At 39.2% G+C, this 16241-nt stretch overlaps 2 protein-coding genes and 1 long non-coding RNA gene across 6 annotated transcripts in view; 1 reads left to right on the forward strand and 2 right to left on the reverse strand.

The window, feature by feature from the left end:
- Window positions 1-5864, reverse strand: part of LOC145432984 (uncharacterized) — a 27137-nt gene extending 21273 nt beyond the window's left edge. For 2 of the 3 annotated variants that reach the window (XM_080309852.1, XM_080309850.1), the window contains exons 1-4: window positions 3280-4541; window positions 2306-2539; window positions 1891-2094; window positions 459-657 (exon numbers count right to left, since the gene is read on the reverse strand). In XM_080309852.1, coding sequence (XP_080165978.1) covers window positions 459-657; window positions 1891-2094; window positions 2306-2539; window positions 3280-3322 — 680 coding nt within the window. In that variant the 5' untranslated portion in view covers window positions 3323-4541. Of the gene's footprint in view, window positions 1-458; window positions 658-1890; window positions 2095-2305; window positions 2540-3279; window positions 4542-5731 lie in introns of those variants that run through there. The other variant, XM_080309853.1, reaches the window with a different exon arrangement.
- LOC145432992 (uncharacterized) overlaps window positions 1-16241 on the forward strand; it is a 365973-nt gene that overhangs the window by 319258 nt on the left and 30474 nt on the right. The window lies entirely within an intron of this gene.
- Window positions 5165-13938, reverse strand: LOC145432985 (uncharacterized). Of its 2 annotated transcripts, none has more exons than XM_080309855.1 (5): window positions 11365-13938; window positions 9025-9255; window positions 8588-8794; window positions 7532-7775; window positions 5165-5963 (listed from the first exon to the last, which is right to left on the reverse strand). In XM_080309855.1, the coding sequence occupies exons 2-5, from the start codon at window positions 9080-9082 to the stop codon at window positions 5603-5605; spliced, it is 870 nt and encodes a 289-aa protein (XP_080165981.1). In that variant the 5' UTR covers window positions 9083-9255; window positions 11365-13938; the 3' UTR covers window positions 5165-5602. The 2 variants fall into 2 exon arrangements, with proteins under 2 accessions (XP_080165981.1, XP_080165980.1); XM_080309854.1 differs by having other exon boundaries at window positions 10650-13938.

Below are 16241 nucleotides of genomic sequence, written 5' to 3' on the forward strand. Positions count from 1 at the left end.
TCCTCGGAGGACGCCCAAATGTCCTATTTTGTGAGAATTTGTCCTCTTTTTTTGAAAATTTTGGGTAAATATACGTGAAAATTGGAAGTCGAATGAAAGTTATGACCTTTTGCTTAGTCAACCAACTACAAACTCGGGGTAAATTTACCTATTTTTCCGAATTTGTCTCCGGTATTGTAAGTCTGAAAATTTTTAAAAAGTGTCTTCCTTTCAGATTCCTAAAAATGGTAACCCTTCAATATGTGAAATAGGCTACTTATTTTTCGTAGTTATGTTTTTGACTATACCTTCACTTCTAGTCAACAGTTTTCAACTTCAGGGACAAAACTAGGCTTGAAAAACCTATACTTGATGGTAACTCCGAAAAGTAAAAATACAGAAGCTACTGTTGTCCTATTATGAGTTTAGCAAAAAGTAAGATATGCGACGAATATGTAGGCCTAATTTTCATCACCAACCTGCGGGATCGAAAGCAAGTCGTCATCGCAATCGCCGCGATAATTACGATACCAATCGGAAGCAGTATTACGATCAATTCGATATCATTAATTCCCTTGGTCTTCAACTGGTTCGTCGAAGCAGTCGTGGTCCAATTTCTACGAATCTTCCTCGTAATGAAATCATGAATCGCTCCAATGTCAGGAGAAGATGTCGTTTCTGCAAATTATGAGGCTCTTTACAGTTGCCCCGGGAATAAGGGATGATCATAATGCCAGTAGTGTGGGCTGGCCGGCTGGTGTACTTCCGTCTGTTGTATACGCATTCCTACTCGACTACACGTGACATTACCATTTCTCATTCTGTCTCATAACAGCCGACTCGCTGAAGTTTTAGGTAGCGGTAACTTGCACATATATAGAAGCGTTGAACAACTAGAAAATTTTCTAAGCTATAATGTTGGATCAGAATTAGAATTATAGCAACACAGGTTTTCCAAATTAGAAAAGATTACAATTAGAGTTATTGAATTCGCAAACACTTGGATACTGAATTAAGTTCCGAAGTTGAACAAAACACATCAAGTTCAGTTCATATCAAATCATTTCTTAAAGCATGAAAACGTCTGTACACCAAGCTCGCCTCGTTACGTGAGATACAGATGGCCTGCGGCATTTGTAGCAATTTTTCCCGACTTTGAGGTCGATTGACTAAAAAAAAAGAAAAAGGTCACCTTTCCGGCTCGAATCCCGATTTACCGATTTTCTACGACATCTTCCGTTGGTTGACTAAAAAAAGTCATTTTTCTTGCTCAAGTCTCGATAACTCGTCGGACCGTTACTTGGCCGCTGATTTCCTATATCTCAGCCGAATTTCAACGTACATTTAACCAAAATTTTTAAAAAAGAGGACAAATTCTCAAAAAAGAGGACATTTAGGCGTCCTTCGAGGACACTATCAAAAAGGTCAAAAAAGAGGACAAATCCTCCTAAAAGGAGCGTATGGTAACTCTATCCAAGTCTGCTTTATAGATAGGGTTACCGCACGTTCTACAGTAGGAGGCTTTGTCCTCCTTTATCAACAATTCGAAAATGTCCTCCGAGGACGCCCAAATATCCTCCTCTTTGAAAACTCGTCCTTCTTTACAGTTTAGACAACCAGGCGATTGTACAGGCAGAACCGAAAACGCCATAAGTGACGTCAAATCTGGATTTCTCCTGTTAGAGCGGGTATTTCGGGAATCGATTCGGATGACTGACCTTTTTGTTTAGTCGATATTACAGTATTTCTAGTTGAAGTCTTCAAATTATCCGAATCATCGTTCGATTTTATAAGTTTAGCGATATGTAAAGTGTCTTTTTTTCCGGATCTAATAATATGGTAACCCATATACCGCCCACTCTAGGACGGTTCACTGGCCCTCTGGTTGTTTTGTTACATAGGCATACTCACTTTCCGCACAATCCAGCACCTCATATTCGACGTCAAATTCTTTCGAGTTAGAATTGTACATTAAGGCATCAAATACAACTTCTATCTTGGGCGATTCTAGATTGCGGCTAAGGCAAGAGGAATAGTCTGATAGGATGTGATTACATTTGTCCGAGGAGGCGTAGGTAACACAAAACGGATCTCTCCTGTGACAGTCGAAATTTTCTGTGAAAATAAAATACGCAGACATATACTTAAGTTTATGTATGCGAGATTAATATTGAAGGGATACAGACTACTTTAATTTGTTACAGATATAGGTTTGACAAAACAAGACACGCCTGACCGATTCACATGCACTTAATTGTGATCCAAACATCCGTATGAGAGTAGCCTACAGCAGTCGCAAAATATAACCTCTACACAACTAAACTACCTTTATTTACGTAGAACAGAGCAGCGCACGTTGACGTGTAAATGTTCTCGGTGACCTTGAGATCAATTTCCTTCACATTGACGACGACAAGATAATCCTCCAGTTCAGGTTCAATCGTCCATTGGCAAATCTCATCGACCAGGTAACCCCCTTCTGACAATGGCAAAGTAAATCGACCAGTTTTGTTTGCGCCGAAATTCATTAGCTCGCAATCTGCCAAGGAATCCGAAGATCCTGCAAAAGGCATGGAGTAGGCGTTGAGCCATACCAGTGGTTTTCAAACTGGGGGTGGGGGGGGGGGGGTGAAAGCATCGGATGACCACCGGAGAGAAACCCATACTGGTTAATTTGTGCTGTAACTTCCAAGTTTTAATGGCAATATTCCTAATTTTACTGATACCGAGCCGAAAATATCCCTGAATGAAGTGTAAGTGCTGAATGTGTTGTGTGTAGCTGTGCCAATGGATTTTGATTTACCTTATGGTCAGGTACGTTAAGACAGGAGTATCCAGACGAGTTCTAGAAATCCCTGGTTTGAGCCAAGCTCAAGAAGGGATTAGGCACCTAAATCGCTAAAATATCCATGTGCTACGTGCTACAGCCTACTATTGCACATGTTGATGCATAACAAAATATTCAACCAGAAACTTTTTCGCTTTCATCGCGATTTAGCCTACCTCTATGTATAGTCCAAATTCGATAATTAGGAAGTATCTCAACAGTCATAACACCTTCCATGCCACCCAACAATGCGTTGGGATTGCAAAAATTCTGGTTGCTCTTTTATATATTTTTTATTTTATGCAAAATTATTGACTATCATCAAGGGAGGCATGTCCAAACAAGTTTGAGAACCACTGAGCTAGACAGTGGCTGACGATTATAAGGAGTGTTAATGATACCGCTCTAGTTTGACACATCTAATCTTTGCTTCTCAGAAATGACGAAAGTGAAAATGCCTTAAAAGAACTTACGTGATAGGACATGCAACGCTATCCATAATATCCACAACGACATATTGACATTTATCCAAAATGTCCGATGGTTTAAAGGAAACTAACATAGATTAGGTGTTATTATCAAATACAGCGAGTATATTGGATATTGACTACAGAATAGTTTACGTTTCATTCCTCTCCATACAGAATATATGACCTCCTAACTCTTTAAAACGGTTTATCGATGTCAGATGTAGGCTACCTGCTCGTACTGTATAGGGAGCATTTCAGCAATGCGCTACAGGTCACGACTGAATCGAATTTTGAAAGTTTCTATTTAATTCCATGCGAAATATAGGAATGAGCGTACTTCCTGTTCATTGAAATACATCACTCGTTCAACAAAGATTACATAATTCTAAAATCCGTTCATTGAATAGCAAATCAAACGCTTCAACGGAATCCAGCGATCATGGTGACCGCGTATCTATGCAACATGCATGATTCCGTGCAATTTTTCGCAAATTGTCACATCTTGATGTCTTCCATCTTATCTATATAGCATTATAGCGGTTGCTTTAGAAGTGACAGCGATGGTAGAGGGATGTGTCTGTTACTGTGTCACAAACGTATAGCGTACGTGCTTATATATAGCAGGGGCGGGCAACCCACGGCCCGCGGGCCGGGGCCGGCCCGCGACGGGATTTGGAACAGCCTGCAGACAGTTTCTATCCCGAAAGTGAAATTCTAATCTGAAAGTATTGACAATTTTCATGCGTCAAAGAATGAATCCACGTTTGCCAAACTGAGAAAAATGGTCGTGAAACTATTTGTTCTGTTTTGTTCTATTTGCGAGCCAACATTTTCGACCGGGAACATTAACAAGACAAAATAACTGATGTTCACGTGCAGTCTTTACTGAGGGTTTTTACATCCAAATGCAGTTCAAAGAACTTGTTGAGAACTTTGATCGACCACAGATGTCTGATTGACTTCAACAGCTATTGAAGTACATTCGGTTAATATATTAATTAAACACTGTTTTGGTCTTTATGCGATTAATGTGTCTATTCTTTAACCGACCCGCCAAGTACTCAATTTTCCATATCAGGCCCGTCGACCAGAGAAGTTGCCCGCCCCTGTTACATAGGGTCTACCACACAGGGTGTACGATAGCGAATATGCTGACATTTGCTTTGCACGAAGAGCTATTAGACCGCCTGCGGGGATACACGTCGCCTTCAGTTTACAATCGTGCATACATCTGTTGTTCCTACGACATAACCACAATAGTGGGAATATTCACATAATATTGTACAATGTATATTACGGTTCTCGAATATCTGGAAAAGTTCTTAAATGCTGCATTGTAATGTCTCATCCTTCTATCGATTATTGTTAAAAAAAAACATCACTGAGCATACAACAAGCTCACGGGGAAGTCGTTAAGATTTCGCGGAAACTGTTTAAAAGTCTATAGTCGCCGAAGAGTGAGCGGGCCACCAACCATAGAACAGCGCGTAGACTTAGCAAGCACAAATGACGGTGGTTGAGTGGCTACTCCGCGATGCGACAATGATCGATGGTGTGTTTTTTTATCAATAAATAATTTATAGGAGACATTACAATTACAACGTAGCATTTTTGAATTTTTCCAAATTTTGGGCAACTCAAAAGTACATGTACGCCATCTACTGCTTGGGAATTGTCATCGGCAAACTGATACAAAACTCCCTTTTCTTATTATATATCCGGTATAGTTTAGAATCGCAACATCGCACCTATATGCCCGACGATTGTTACCCTTGGCGTAAGCAATTTCCATATGTTATAATAATACGAATCATATTTACAATTTTACCACCAAGTTATTTCCAAGCACCCTCTCTAATACCCTGCCGACGCATAGCTTACCATCGCCTTTGATTATTTCATTTCTGGTGGTTTTGTAATTCGGGGACACTGAATATTTATATAAAATACTGTTATGTTCTTGATTTTGTTTGAACAATAAATCATACTACGAGGTTTCTGTATGAAATCAGTATATCATCAGCAGAGTAATTCAAGACAAGCGACACGATCCAGAGTGCAGTTAAACGAAAGACAGTAGCCAACAGAACACAAGTGTCTAAATACAAGCACGACACACGAGGAAATAATGATTGGCGGTAATTAGGCTATACTAGTCCTATTGAAATCAAGAGTTGAACGACACTAAACGTAAATGCACGAACATATCAAATACATTCACCGGGCGGTATGCAACATTTATATTTATATTTACGACTTGTGCAGAATTTAAAACTCGGTTCACTCGACATAGTAATCATCAGGTGACTATATACAATAGTCCCTTTTAATTGGATGGCAGCGTTCGCGTGTCCGACTGCTTAAGATTCAAATCTGGTTCGCCTGCCATTTCATAAGGGTTTGTAAAGTCATGGTCATCATTATTCCATTTACCGTCTACAATATTGTGTCCAACCTTATCAGAGGCCATAGTGTAAGTGTTGTTCATGTCAACATAATCGCAGTCGGCGAAAACGTAATTCGAATTGCTGATTCCATCACCGGCTACGGCATAGAATGTCGAATCATTGACAGGCGTCGTTGTTCCACTCTCTTGCCAATTTTCATATATGACTGTCGTACGAGGGTTGTTAGTGTCAATATCTGGTTCTGAGTATGGATTTTCCATGGCTACTCGCGTATTTTTCCTGAAATGAGGGATCATTCTCATCAATGAACTAAGCCTATACATGCAGTCTTGGAAAACTGTAAAATTTGCAGCCCTTCTAAATTAGATTAGAATTAGAATTACAGCTGCACACTATCTTCGTAAATAGATTAAAATAGGAATGATAGAATTCGCAAAAACTTGGGCATTGAGTGAAGTTCAGTTCATATCAAATCACAGCTCATTCTCGCACGAGAACATCATTTGTCTATGCAGCAAGCTTGGCTCGTTTCGCATAATACAATTATCATGCAGCATTTTCAGGAATACCAGAAATTAGATTGCAATTAAATTTGAGCGGACAAACATGTGACAAATTGAATTAGAATTAGATTACTGGCATTTCGTTCTAATGAGTCTAATTAGGCAACTAGCAAGTAAGCACTGAGCACCCGCACAAACCGCAATTGTATTGCTTAATGTTTCGCCAGCTACTGAGCACTCACACTCTCACTGCGGTATCGTTGTTCCAGGGGGCAATATTGCGTCACAATGCCGAGCTTTGCTACAATGCAAATTTCAAGGCTGATTTTGGGGGTTACAGGGCATCAAGCAAAATAAAATCTATATTTTTGTAATCAGTACCGCGGTAGCTTTCGATTGAGAACAATTTTATCAAATCTCGCGCTCGACAATCCAGTCTAAACAGTGCCGTAGATTGCCTTTGGTCAAATGGACGGAATGACCTAATCCAATCTCAGTGAGCCGTGTAATTTGGCTGTGTGCAAAGGCCACTGTAGGCAGGACTACCGAATGTAGGACACTGCGCATCCACGCATTGAGATTTGAGTTTGGACTTACAGCGACACCGAATGGCAGCGATTTATCAAATGGCGCGCAGTGTCCTACAATGGTGGGAAGTCTGCGGAAAAAAGCAAATCTGAAGGTTTACTGCAATTGGGTTACGTCATTATTACCATTTGACCAAAGGCAATTTACGGCACTTTTCAAGCTGGCGCGAAATTTGATCAAATTGGTATCAATCGAAAGCTACCGAGGTACTGATTACGAAAATATAAATTTTATTTTGCTCGTAGTCCTAGGGCTGGAGCCCCCAAATTTTGTCTCGAATTTTGCATCGTAACGGAGTTTGGTGACGTGACGAGAGCGAAATTTGATAAAATTGGTATGAATCCAAAGCCATCGAGGTACTGATTACGAAAATATAAATTTTATTTTGCTCGTAGTCCTAGGGCTGGAACCCACCAAATTTTGTCTCGAATTTTGCATCGTAACGGAGTTTGGTGACGTGACGAGAGCGAAATTTGATAAAATTGGTATAAATCCAAAGCCATCGAGGTACTGATTACGAAAATATAAATTTCATTGTGCTGGTTTTCCTGGGACCCCTCAAAATCATTCTTTCATTTTGCAGTGTGACGGAGTATACCAATCGCAGTGAGCCGTGAGATTTGCATGTGTCCACACCATTGTAGGACACTGTGCCATAATGCATAGTGATAGACAACTATACTGCTTCTAGCGGCAATGCGTTACGACGAATTGCCTCCATCTGCAGTATTCTGTAACACAAATTGAATGCAATACCTTTTTGATCTTCTGACGAAGAATGCCGCTGCAATTACAATCACAATCAGGAGAATGATAAGCAGCATCGGCACCAGAATAGCGGGTAACGTGGTATTTTTGGATCCCAGGACGATTGATGGGGTAATGGTGGTGCTGATGTTTTTGTTGTGGTATGTACTTGAATATATAGGTGTAGTATCCAGATCTGTTCTGTATGACTTCGTGCTTGCATTTGTATAACTTCCATACGATGTCGCCGTAGCTAAAATGCCAGTCTCATTTTCAATAACTTTGAATAATAGCAATGTACAAAATGAATCACACACTGAATGTAAAACGGATTCCAATGTTAGAAAATCATGGTACAAACACACGAAGAATGCATACTAACTAGGGATGGTGTGAACCTCTGGAAGGTTCAGGTTCGTGTGAGTCGGCCACATAATGCCACAATGCTGAAGTACATATTGACGTTTTAAACGTCTTCAAATGTATCAACTGTATCAAATGATATATTAATCCCATAAAATCAATATCTTCCGTCGCTTTGCCAACAATTTCGACAAGGACTTGCAAGGAAATGAAAGCTTACCCCTTAACGGCCTAGGCCAGACCGGACAATATATTCGGGGTTGGAGTATTGCTACGTTGATATTAAGCAGAGTGTAAAACGGGTTTATATACTTTCTACCGATATTACCCCATTAACAAGTTACACGACAGTAGCCAACACCTGCATCGCATGGATTTGTTTTTTATGATACAATAAACATGAAATCAAGATTGATTCCGTACGCCTGCTAGATATTTTACATCAGACATCGATATCAATTTCATTGATTCGTTGAATGAGCATCATTCGCTGATTACCTACCAGGGATATCTAGATATCCCTGCTATGAAAAGAATTTCAAATAAAGATGTTATAATGACGAGAAAAATGGTAATCTATGAAAAAGGTTCACAGTGCAGAACCCACCAAGGTTCGTTTGTGAATGTGAACCTCCAAATTTCTGAGGTTCATACACAGAACGCGAACGTGAAACTCACGTTCACACCATCCCTAATACTTACCTTGGTTGCAATCAATGACCTCGTACCCGAGTTTAAATTTCTGTACAGGATGGTCCGGCACATAGTATTCGGACAATAATTTGATGTTCACCCACGGTCTTGATAAATTGGCATTCCTACAAGTTCTGAATTTCGCAGGTCTGGTTGAGCAAAGACTGGAATAATATACGATGCATCGATCAATCTCAAGAACGCAGTCGTCGCGGTCTACAACAATACATAGAGTCCCTTATTCTTTTAACGAAAAGGTTGATTTATCTTACTCCTTAAACGCATGCTCGGAGACAATAAATGACAATCCATAATTTATAAACGTCTATATATAAATCAAGAACCGTGGTCTTGCATGCGTGATTTGACGGATTCCTAGGAAAATATCGTCACCAGTAACAGCAATAAGGTAGTACGGATAAACGAGCAGGAAAAAGCATACGAACATCCGTTCATTTTCAATTCTCCAGAACAACTCTTATCGAATATAGTCTCGTAGGACATCTTGATCTCCTTGATGTCAACTGAGATGATAAAATTATCAAGATCCGGTTAGATTCTCCATCGACATTTCTCGTCCTCCGGGTATGAGTTTGGGTAATTTGGAGACAAAATAACCCCGTGATATCCAAACAGCTTTAGTCGTGTTGAACATTGTCACAGACACCCGGAGATAGCTGAAATTATAACATATATAGGCTACACAGCATTACGTACGCTCATTGCTTAACGAAATATGGGTACTGCATTTGAGAAAGACGAGATCGCTTATTCTGATGGGTTTCCTGGATTCAATCCATGTCAAATACCAGATTGTCACTTTACGCAGCCATTTGTTTTCAATGCCGATTTGCATGTTTTCGGGTTTGATGATTGTACAATTCGGACATTTAATATTTCGTACCAGTAATTTCGGACATATCCGCGTCGAGGATATGTATGATATACCATTTACGTGGAGCTAGGGTTAGGAGTATGGTATGGGTGCACATTTTTCGCACGAAACAAAGAATGACGACCAATGTTTATCGGACACGTCGTTAGATGGCGTGTCATAAATCAAGTCATAGAAATCCGTTTCAACTCTCAACTTGCGGCGCGGTATAGGGGAGATGTGGTACCGATGGATCACTGGGATCGAAAATACTTGAAAAATTCTCCATGATAATTCCATGATTACACTCTGTGAATTTGTCTACAATTACATGCTGACAGAATCTTTCGTCACATGCAAAAAAATTCAACCTGCGTGAGTTATGGGGTCTGTGAGGAATGATTTACGTTTTAGGGGGTGTAAAGTAAATTTGGATCGACATTTGCATTTTTCTATATCACCTTTCAGACTATCAAACCCGCCATAATTTTTGATGTGAAGTATAGGGCTTGTATCAGGGTGTATAATGAAACCTATTTTTTGAATCAATAACATCCTCGAGTGGACCATTTTCAAGTCAATTACAATATTTATGGGGTGGGGGACCTATGGTACCATAGCCAAATCAAGCAGAATAGATAGACCAACTAATCACTTAACAACATAAACTCGCCTACATATATATAGGCAGTAAATCATAGTTACCTGTGGTGTTTTATCGGTATTACGAGGTATTTTAAAGTCAAAATGTCGATTTGCGGGTAATATGTATGTGGCGTTAATTTTGTAAGTTTGGGCGTAAATCAAAACACGATTTTATGCCAACATTTGAGTTGATATATTCTATTTTATTCTTGAAGGTCGCGACGAAAAATTTTTCATTGGCTTGCTGTAGCTTAGCTTATAGTACACAACAAAACAAGTTGACAAATTTGAGTTTTTGAGCGTATGTCTCATAGGTCCCATGGTCGTGTGCCTTTGGACCCACCGGGTGGGGACCGATGACACGTTCGAGCAACAAACTTTAAACGTTTATAAATATTTTTTGAAAAGGCGGATATTCATGTAAATGTCCGCGATAGGTAGAGCTTGTATCGAAGTGTTGAGACAACAAAAGATCTGCTATTCTCGGCTGAAGATTTGAGGGCCAGAGAGCACTTTGCAATTTTTGATCCATCGGTACCACATCTCCCCTACCTGAAATTAAGATGAATAACGAGACATATATGACTGAAAATCTCATTCCATTCGCGAGTGTCCTTAGGAGTCACATCAGCAGCGATGATTATTATATATAGATAGGTCTATAGTAAATGCACATGGATATCGATTTAGACTCGAAATGTTACCCAAAACGTAATAACACACTGGTATATATATAGAGAGAGAATCTTTATTCGTCCGCATTACATATCAATATCACACAACATAAATGTAACTCGATAAAATTAGACATGCGAGGTAGACGGGAGGCTCGATATGACAGAGTCTTCAGAGCCGAGCCACCCAGGGCAGGACCAATTATCACAGTTGATAACTACAATAATGATAAAGAACTAAGGAACGAAAAGAAAAACAACACACAGTATCATGGAACAATTTGAAATACAATGCAAATACAATTTAGAGGTAGTTAGAGAAAAGAGAATGAAAACATTGTTTTTTAAATGCACAAGTGTCTAAGTTACGGAGATTAGATGGTAGCTTATTCCAAATATTGACACCAATAAAACTGATTTAATTTTGCACTAGACTGGTTAAGTGGTGTTGCACAGACAGACACAAGTCAGAAGAAAATCTGGTATGATCCGGCCTACCGGTACTTCAAACGCGATTTTGCAAATTAATTGCATTCGTTCTGTAAACTCTTATACGACTCTATGTGAACGTTTCTGCAGTGAACAACATTTACCCAAGGAGTAATCGCATTGTCGCCAGATAATTCATTTCAACGAGAGGGCAGGTTCAGGTACAGTTACAGAGTTCCCGATTCACAGCACACGCCACACTCTCGCCAGAAGATGATCTCTGATTCACAGTCCTGAACGTACTTGATGAAGATATGGGATTCATTAAATTTTTTTTTATTAGAAATATATCACGATAATATCTATAAAGAGACGTGAGCTCTAGCTGATTCATATTTCACACATCTCCTCTATCCATGTATTTCAAATACATTGCGAGTTCATCCTTACAAGAAATATTCAGACTGTCAGCTATAATTCCCATATCCTTTGACACGCACTGTCATATGGTAGAGCTGTCGAATACGCGTTTAAAGATGAATCACTGCTCGAATATTGTTGATTCATATTAAGCCGCATGATACTTGCTGCTTTCCTATATGTCTTTTTACAATAGCATCGTGAAATATTTTGAAACATGTCATGACGAATTTCTTAGATATATACCTCCGTGATTCCGAATTTTGACGCGATATGCCATGAGTGATGTCCTGCTATTCTCGCATGCGTACTAAAATATCGGGATGACATGCATGAGATATAAATGATCCGTTGACCAGTAACCGCGTGAATACGTTAAGCTTTACCAGGCATTGCGCTTGTTTCGTTTATTATATATATATAAATATTAATTTGACGCAAATATGTTTCTGGATTCCCACAAAAATAGAATATACAACCGAAATATTTGAGAGTTGGCTGTGGATGACTTGAATATCCATATCCATGCAAGTTGCAACATGGATTGTAACAATATAATTCCGTATTAGGGGAGTTATGTTTCAGATGTATGCAGTGCTTGGTTTTGACAATACCCTCACAGGCTCATACACCAGACATGCGCAGTGCACACTGCTATATACGGCCTTATATGTAATATATGTAATCGTAACATGTTCGCGGCTACAAACGACGTAATTTAGGACGAATATCGAAACTTTCAAGATATTGCTTCAGGCCGTGATGGAGGTAGCCTATAATGTTGCTTAGTGCATATGAAAATTTGACAGATAAAGCGAATACAAATGTATCTAAAAACCAAGTTAACACACCGAAAGTGATTCGGCGCAAACGATTTTAACCCAGAACGAATGACATGGAAATAATATAAAAACAATTACGCAGGAGTATGCAGTACAGGCGGAGAACACTAATGCAAAAACTAGAACAAAATAAATCTGTCAAGTTATACCTCAGTTCATATATGGCCAGTACGGGGTTACCAGATTGGCCCTTTGTTTTCAATATTTGGCTCTATTTGGAAGCAGTTGGTATATAGCAGTGGTCGGGAACCTTTTTCCACCGAAGAGCCATTTTGACCCAATATTTCCAATTGTAACTCCCAAAGAGCCATACCTGTCAATCGATTGCTACGTCACTATTGAAATTCGTGACGTATTGGTAGCACTAATATATGGGATTCGTAGGTGCGCCACATTTTTCTGCCAACATGCGACATGCGTGGGTGGAGTCAGAATACAGCAGTAGGCCTACAGCAGTAATACATAGCCACTGCAGGGTGTGATACGTCAATAACGTGGGGTTAGGGGAGGAGACTGAGGCAGTGCCTCACATGTCGTCAGGGATGAGCGAGGAGAATTGCGAAACCTTCAATGATTATTGGTATTTTTTATCGATGTTTATGAATGATTAGATTTTAAACATTTCTATTCCCATAATCGCGGAATTATCATATTTATTGTTCGAATATAAAGCGAGAAAGGAGAGTTAACGCACAGATGATAGGCATAGACGGGCCAAGCCGCACCTATGATAGCGCAACTCATCGTAAATACCTTAGAATTTATCATCACTGATATTATTCAAATGAAATTGTCGCGCTGATTCCGAAAATCTAAATATCGATCGGCTTCTAAAGTATTAGGCGTAACATAACTCTACACACCTACATTTTACGGCGGTTCTCGAAAGCTACTGACGTTACCAATCAAGAACTTGAATAGCCATGGCGTTGTTTTTAATTTATTTGAATTTGGAATTGTTAATGTCACTTCCAAGGAAGTTTATTTATTGGCGTAGATCAAGAAGACAATGTGTATTTGAAAACTGCATTGTGCTACAAGCGTCGTCATGTCAAGGTATCAATCATGGTATCGTGCGATCCAATTTAGAGGCGCGCGATGACGGGTAGATCGAATTTGCCAGTGGTGTTAGTCGCCGGCGCGACATCAACTTAAATTTAGGGATTTTGAAATGGGGGGTACGAATCCCTAACGCTGGTTACCACTGTCTTGACCTCTCAAAAACATGTTTATGCTGCAACGAGAATAATTATTCGGGCCATCATGAAAATTTACACATTAGTTGCTGCAATATTGATAAATTAAGTACAAAGGTAAAAATTTGCCAAAGAGCCATATCTTATACCCAAAAGAGCCATATATGGCTCGCGACCCATAGGTTCCCGACCACTGGTATATAGTATCAAGCTAGATATCTTTTACTGAAAAATCCTAAAATCATGTTCATAAATTAGATAAGTTTCAAATTTTTATTATAAATTCAAAAAATTGAACTCTCATATTGTAACGAGGTTATATTTTACGGTTTTATATTCAGTTGAAAAAGACTTGAAATAACAGCAGCTATTGTAGTTGGATTTGGTGTCCTATCAACAATACAAATCCGGAATTCCTGGGGATTTACAAAAGGTCTACGGGTAATATTGCAACGTATTGACGTTGTTAACATTGTTATGTAATATTAACAGCGTTATTGAACAATTTGGCCCTTTTTGGTCCCTTTTCCGACACTGTTTGGCCCTTTTCCTCGAAAGCTGTCTGGCAGCCCTGTGCCAGTACTGAAATTATGTTATTAAAAATATCACTTGTAATTTTATACTCCATTTTTGCTCAATATTTTCAATTAGTTTCACGTGTTTTATAGGCTACCTTGTAAACGTGTTATCACAATCCTAGATCTCAGCAGAGTGGGATCAATTATTATCAAATTACAATTACAATTACTGTTAAACATTAAATTAATTTCATTTACAATTACAATTACTGTTAAACATGTAATTGATTCGGTAGAGAGATGTGCTTTGACAACCGTAGCGACGTAATTAGCATTAATCTCAAGCTATTCATGTTTCATTCATGATACGTAGAATACCCTTTAATTAAAAAAAAACGCGAACGTATTCGATCTATTCCTAATCATGAGTACTGAAAACTACAAACACAGAAAAATGTTTCAAGCGTCTGTTAACAACCAAAAGTTTGAGCGACTAACAGCGTATAGGCTACAGGACAGTCAATGAAATGTAATCAAACGATTAGGCTACTCAGAGCTGAGTGAGGATAATAAACTGTAATTGGTAAGGAGTGAGCGATAAGGATGATACCGATAAGGTGCGTAAAATTAAAATAAATGCAAAAGGAAAGAACCTCCTGATAACTACGGATTACAACATTTTGGTTTGCATTTAGATTTTCACTTGCTCGGAAACTGTTAGATTGCATTTGATGAACATTAGGGTGCGAAAAGTTTCTGGCCCCAGTAAATTTGGCCAAGATTTGAGGTAAGATTGGGATAACATCTCTACAAATGCGTGATCAAGTTTGATGAAGCCTTGGTTGGAAACTTGAATTTCTTTTTGCAATTGTTACAGCAAGCCTCGGTAGGCTACTGGTCAAAAATTTGAAAAAAAACTGACTATGGTGTAGGAAATGGTTCAGCACAGGTTTCAGAAGAGTTTATTTGCTGTTCATTCATTTTTTTAAATATTAGGATTTTGTTTAGCCCACTGGTTCTCTAACTTTTTGACAGTGAAATATTTCGTGTGCCCCTTATCGTCATATCACACAATGAAACCAAAATGTTAGCAATCCTTACAGATAGTTTGATGGTATGGAATGTTATGACTGTTGATGAGAGAATCAGGGTTGTAACCAAGTCACAAAGCTCCGAGTCACAACTGTCAATCTCACTTTTATAGTTTTGACTCGAGTCAAGTCGAGTCATTTTCAATTCACCACCGAGTCAAGTCCAAGTCATCGAGCAGAGGTTCGAGTCCAAGTCAATGTGTTGACTGCTCAGTTTCTAGTTGAAGTCTTGTTAAACCCACTTTTTACAATTCTGTTTGGTGATATCGAATGGTTCGCATTTATAATATACTAATTTTACCCACTTTTAACAGTTTCTGGTCACATTTTTAAGTACCGGTACCAATTGACGAAATCTCAAATGAGTGGTTACTTTACTGTTCTTCGAAATTACAATGGAATGTCGGTCTTGGCCGCCTCAGTCTCGAGTCATGTGACTTGGTTCGAGTCATGCGCCATGACTCGAGTCCAATGTGAGTCAATACACAGTTTGACTCGAGTTGAGTCGAGTCATTTCCGGATTTTGAGAAAATGACTCGAGTCAAGTCCAGTGATCAGAAAATCGTGACTCGAGTCATTACAACCCTGAGAGAATTCTTCAATATGAAATTACGACTATACACAGAGGAATAACTATGAAATGGAAGTGAATCGCGCCAGGCACGGAAAAAAATTCAGTTTACCGGAGCTTGGCGCCCCCTTCAGATGCTTTCACGCCGCCCAAGGGGGCACGCTCCCCAGTTTGAGAACCACTGGTTTCGCCTATATTGTAATTCACAAACTTTTCTGTTGCTACTGAAGTATGGGAAACAGTTTAGCACGGCTGAATTATCTAGTTATAACGCGGCAAGCATAGAACACCAATCTAAATAGGCTAATTATCACAAGTGGCGACTGCATGTGTACTAAGGCCTTAAGGCAGTGGTTCCCAACCAGGGAGGAATTCCCCCCTTGGGGGGAATTTTGCAACTTTT

The sequence above is a fragment of the Botryllus schlosseri genome, chromosome 2 (assembly GCF_051294905.1).
Source record: "Botryllus schlosseri isolate E-star chromosome 2, Bs_hap1, whole genome shotgun sequence".
Classification (NCBI taxonomy): Eukaryota; Metazoa; Chordata; class Ascidiacea; order Stolidobranchia; family Styelidae; genus Botryllus; species Botryllus schlosseri.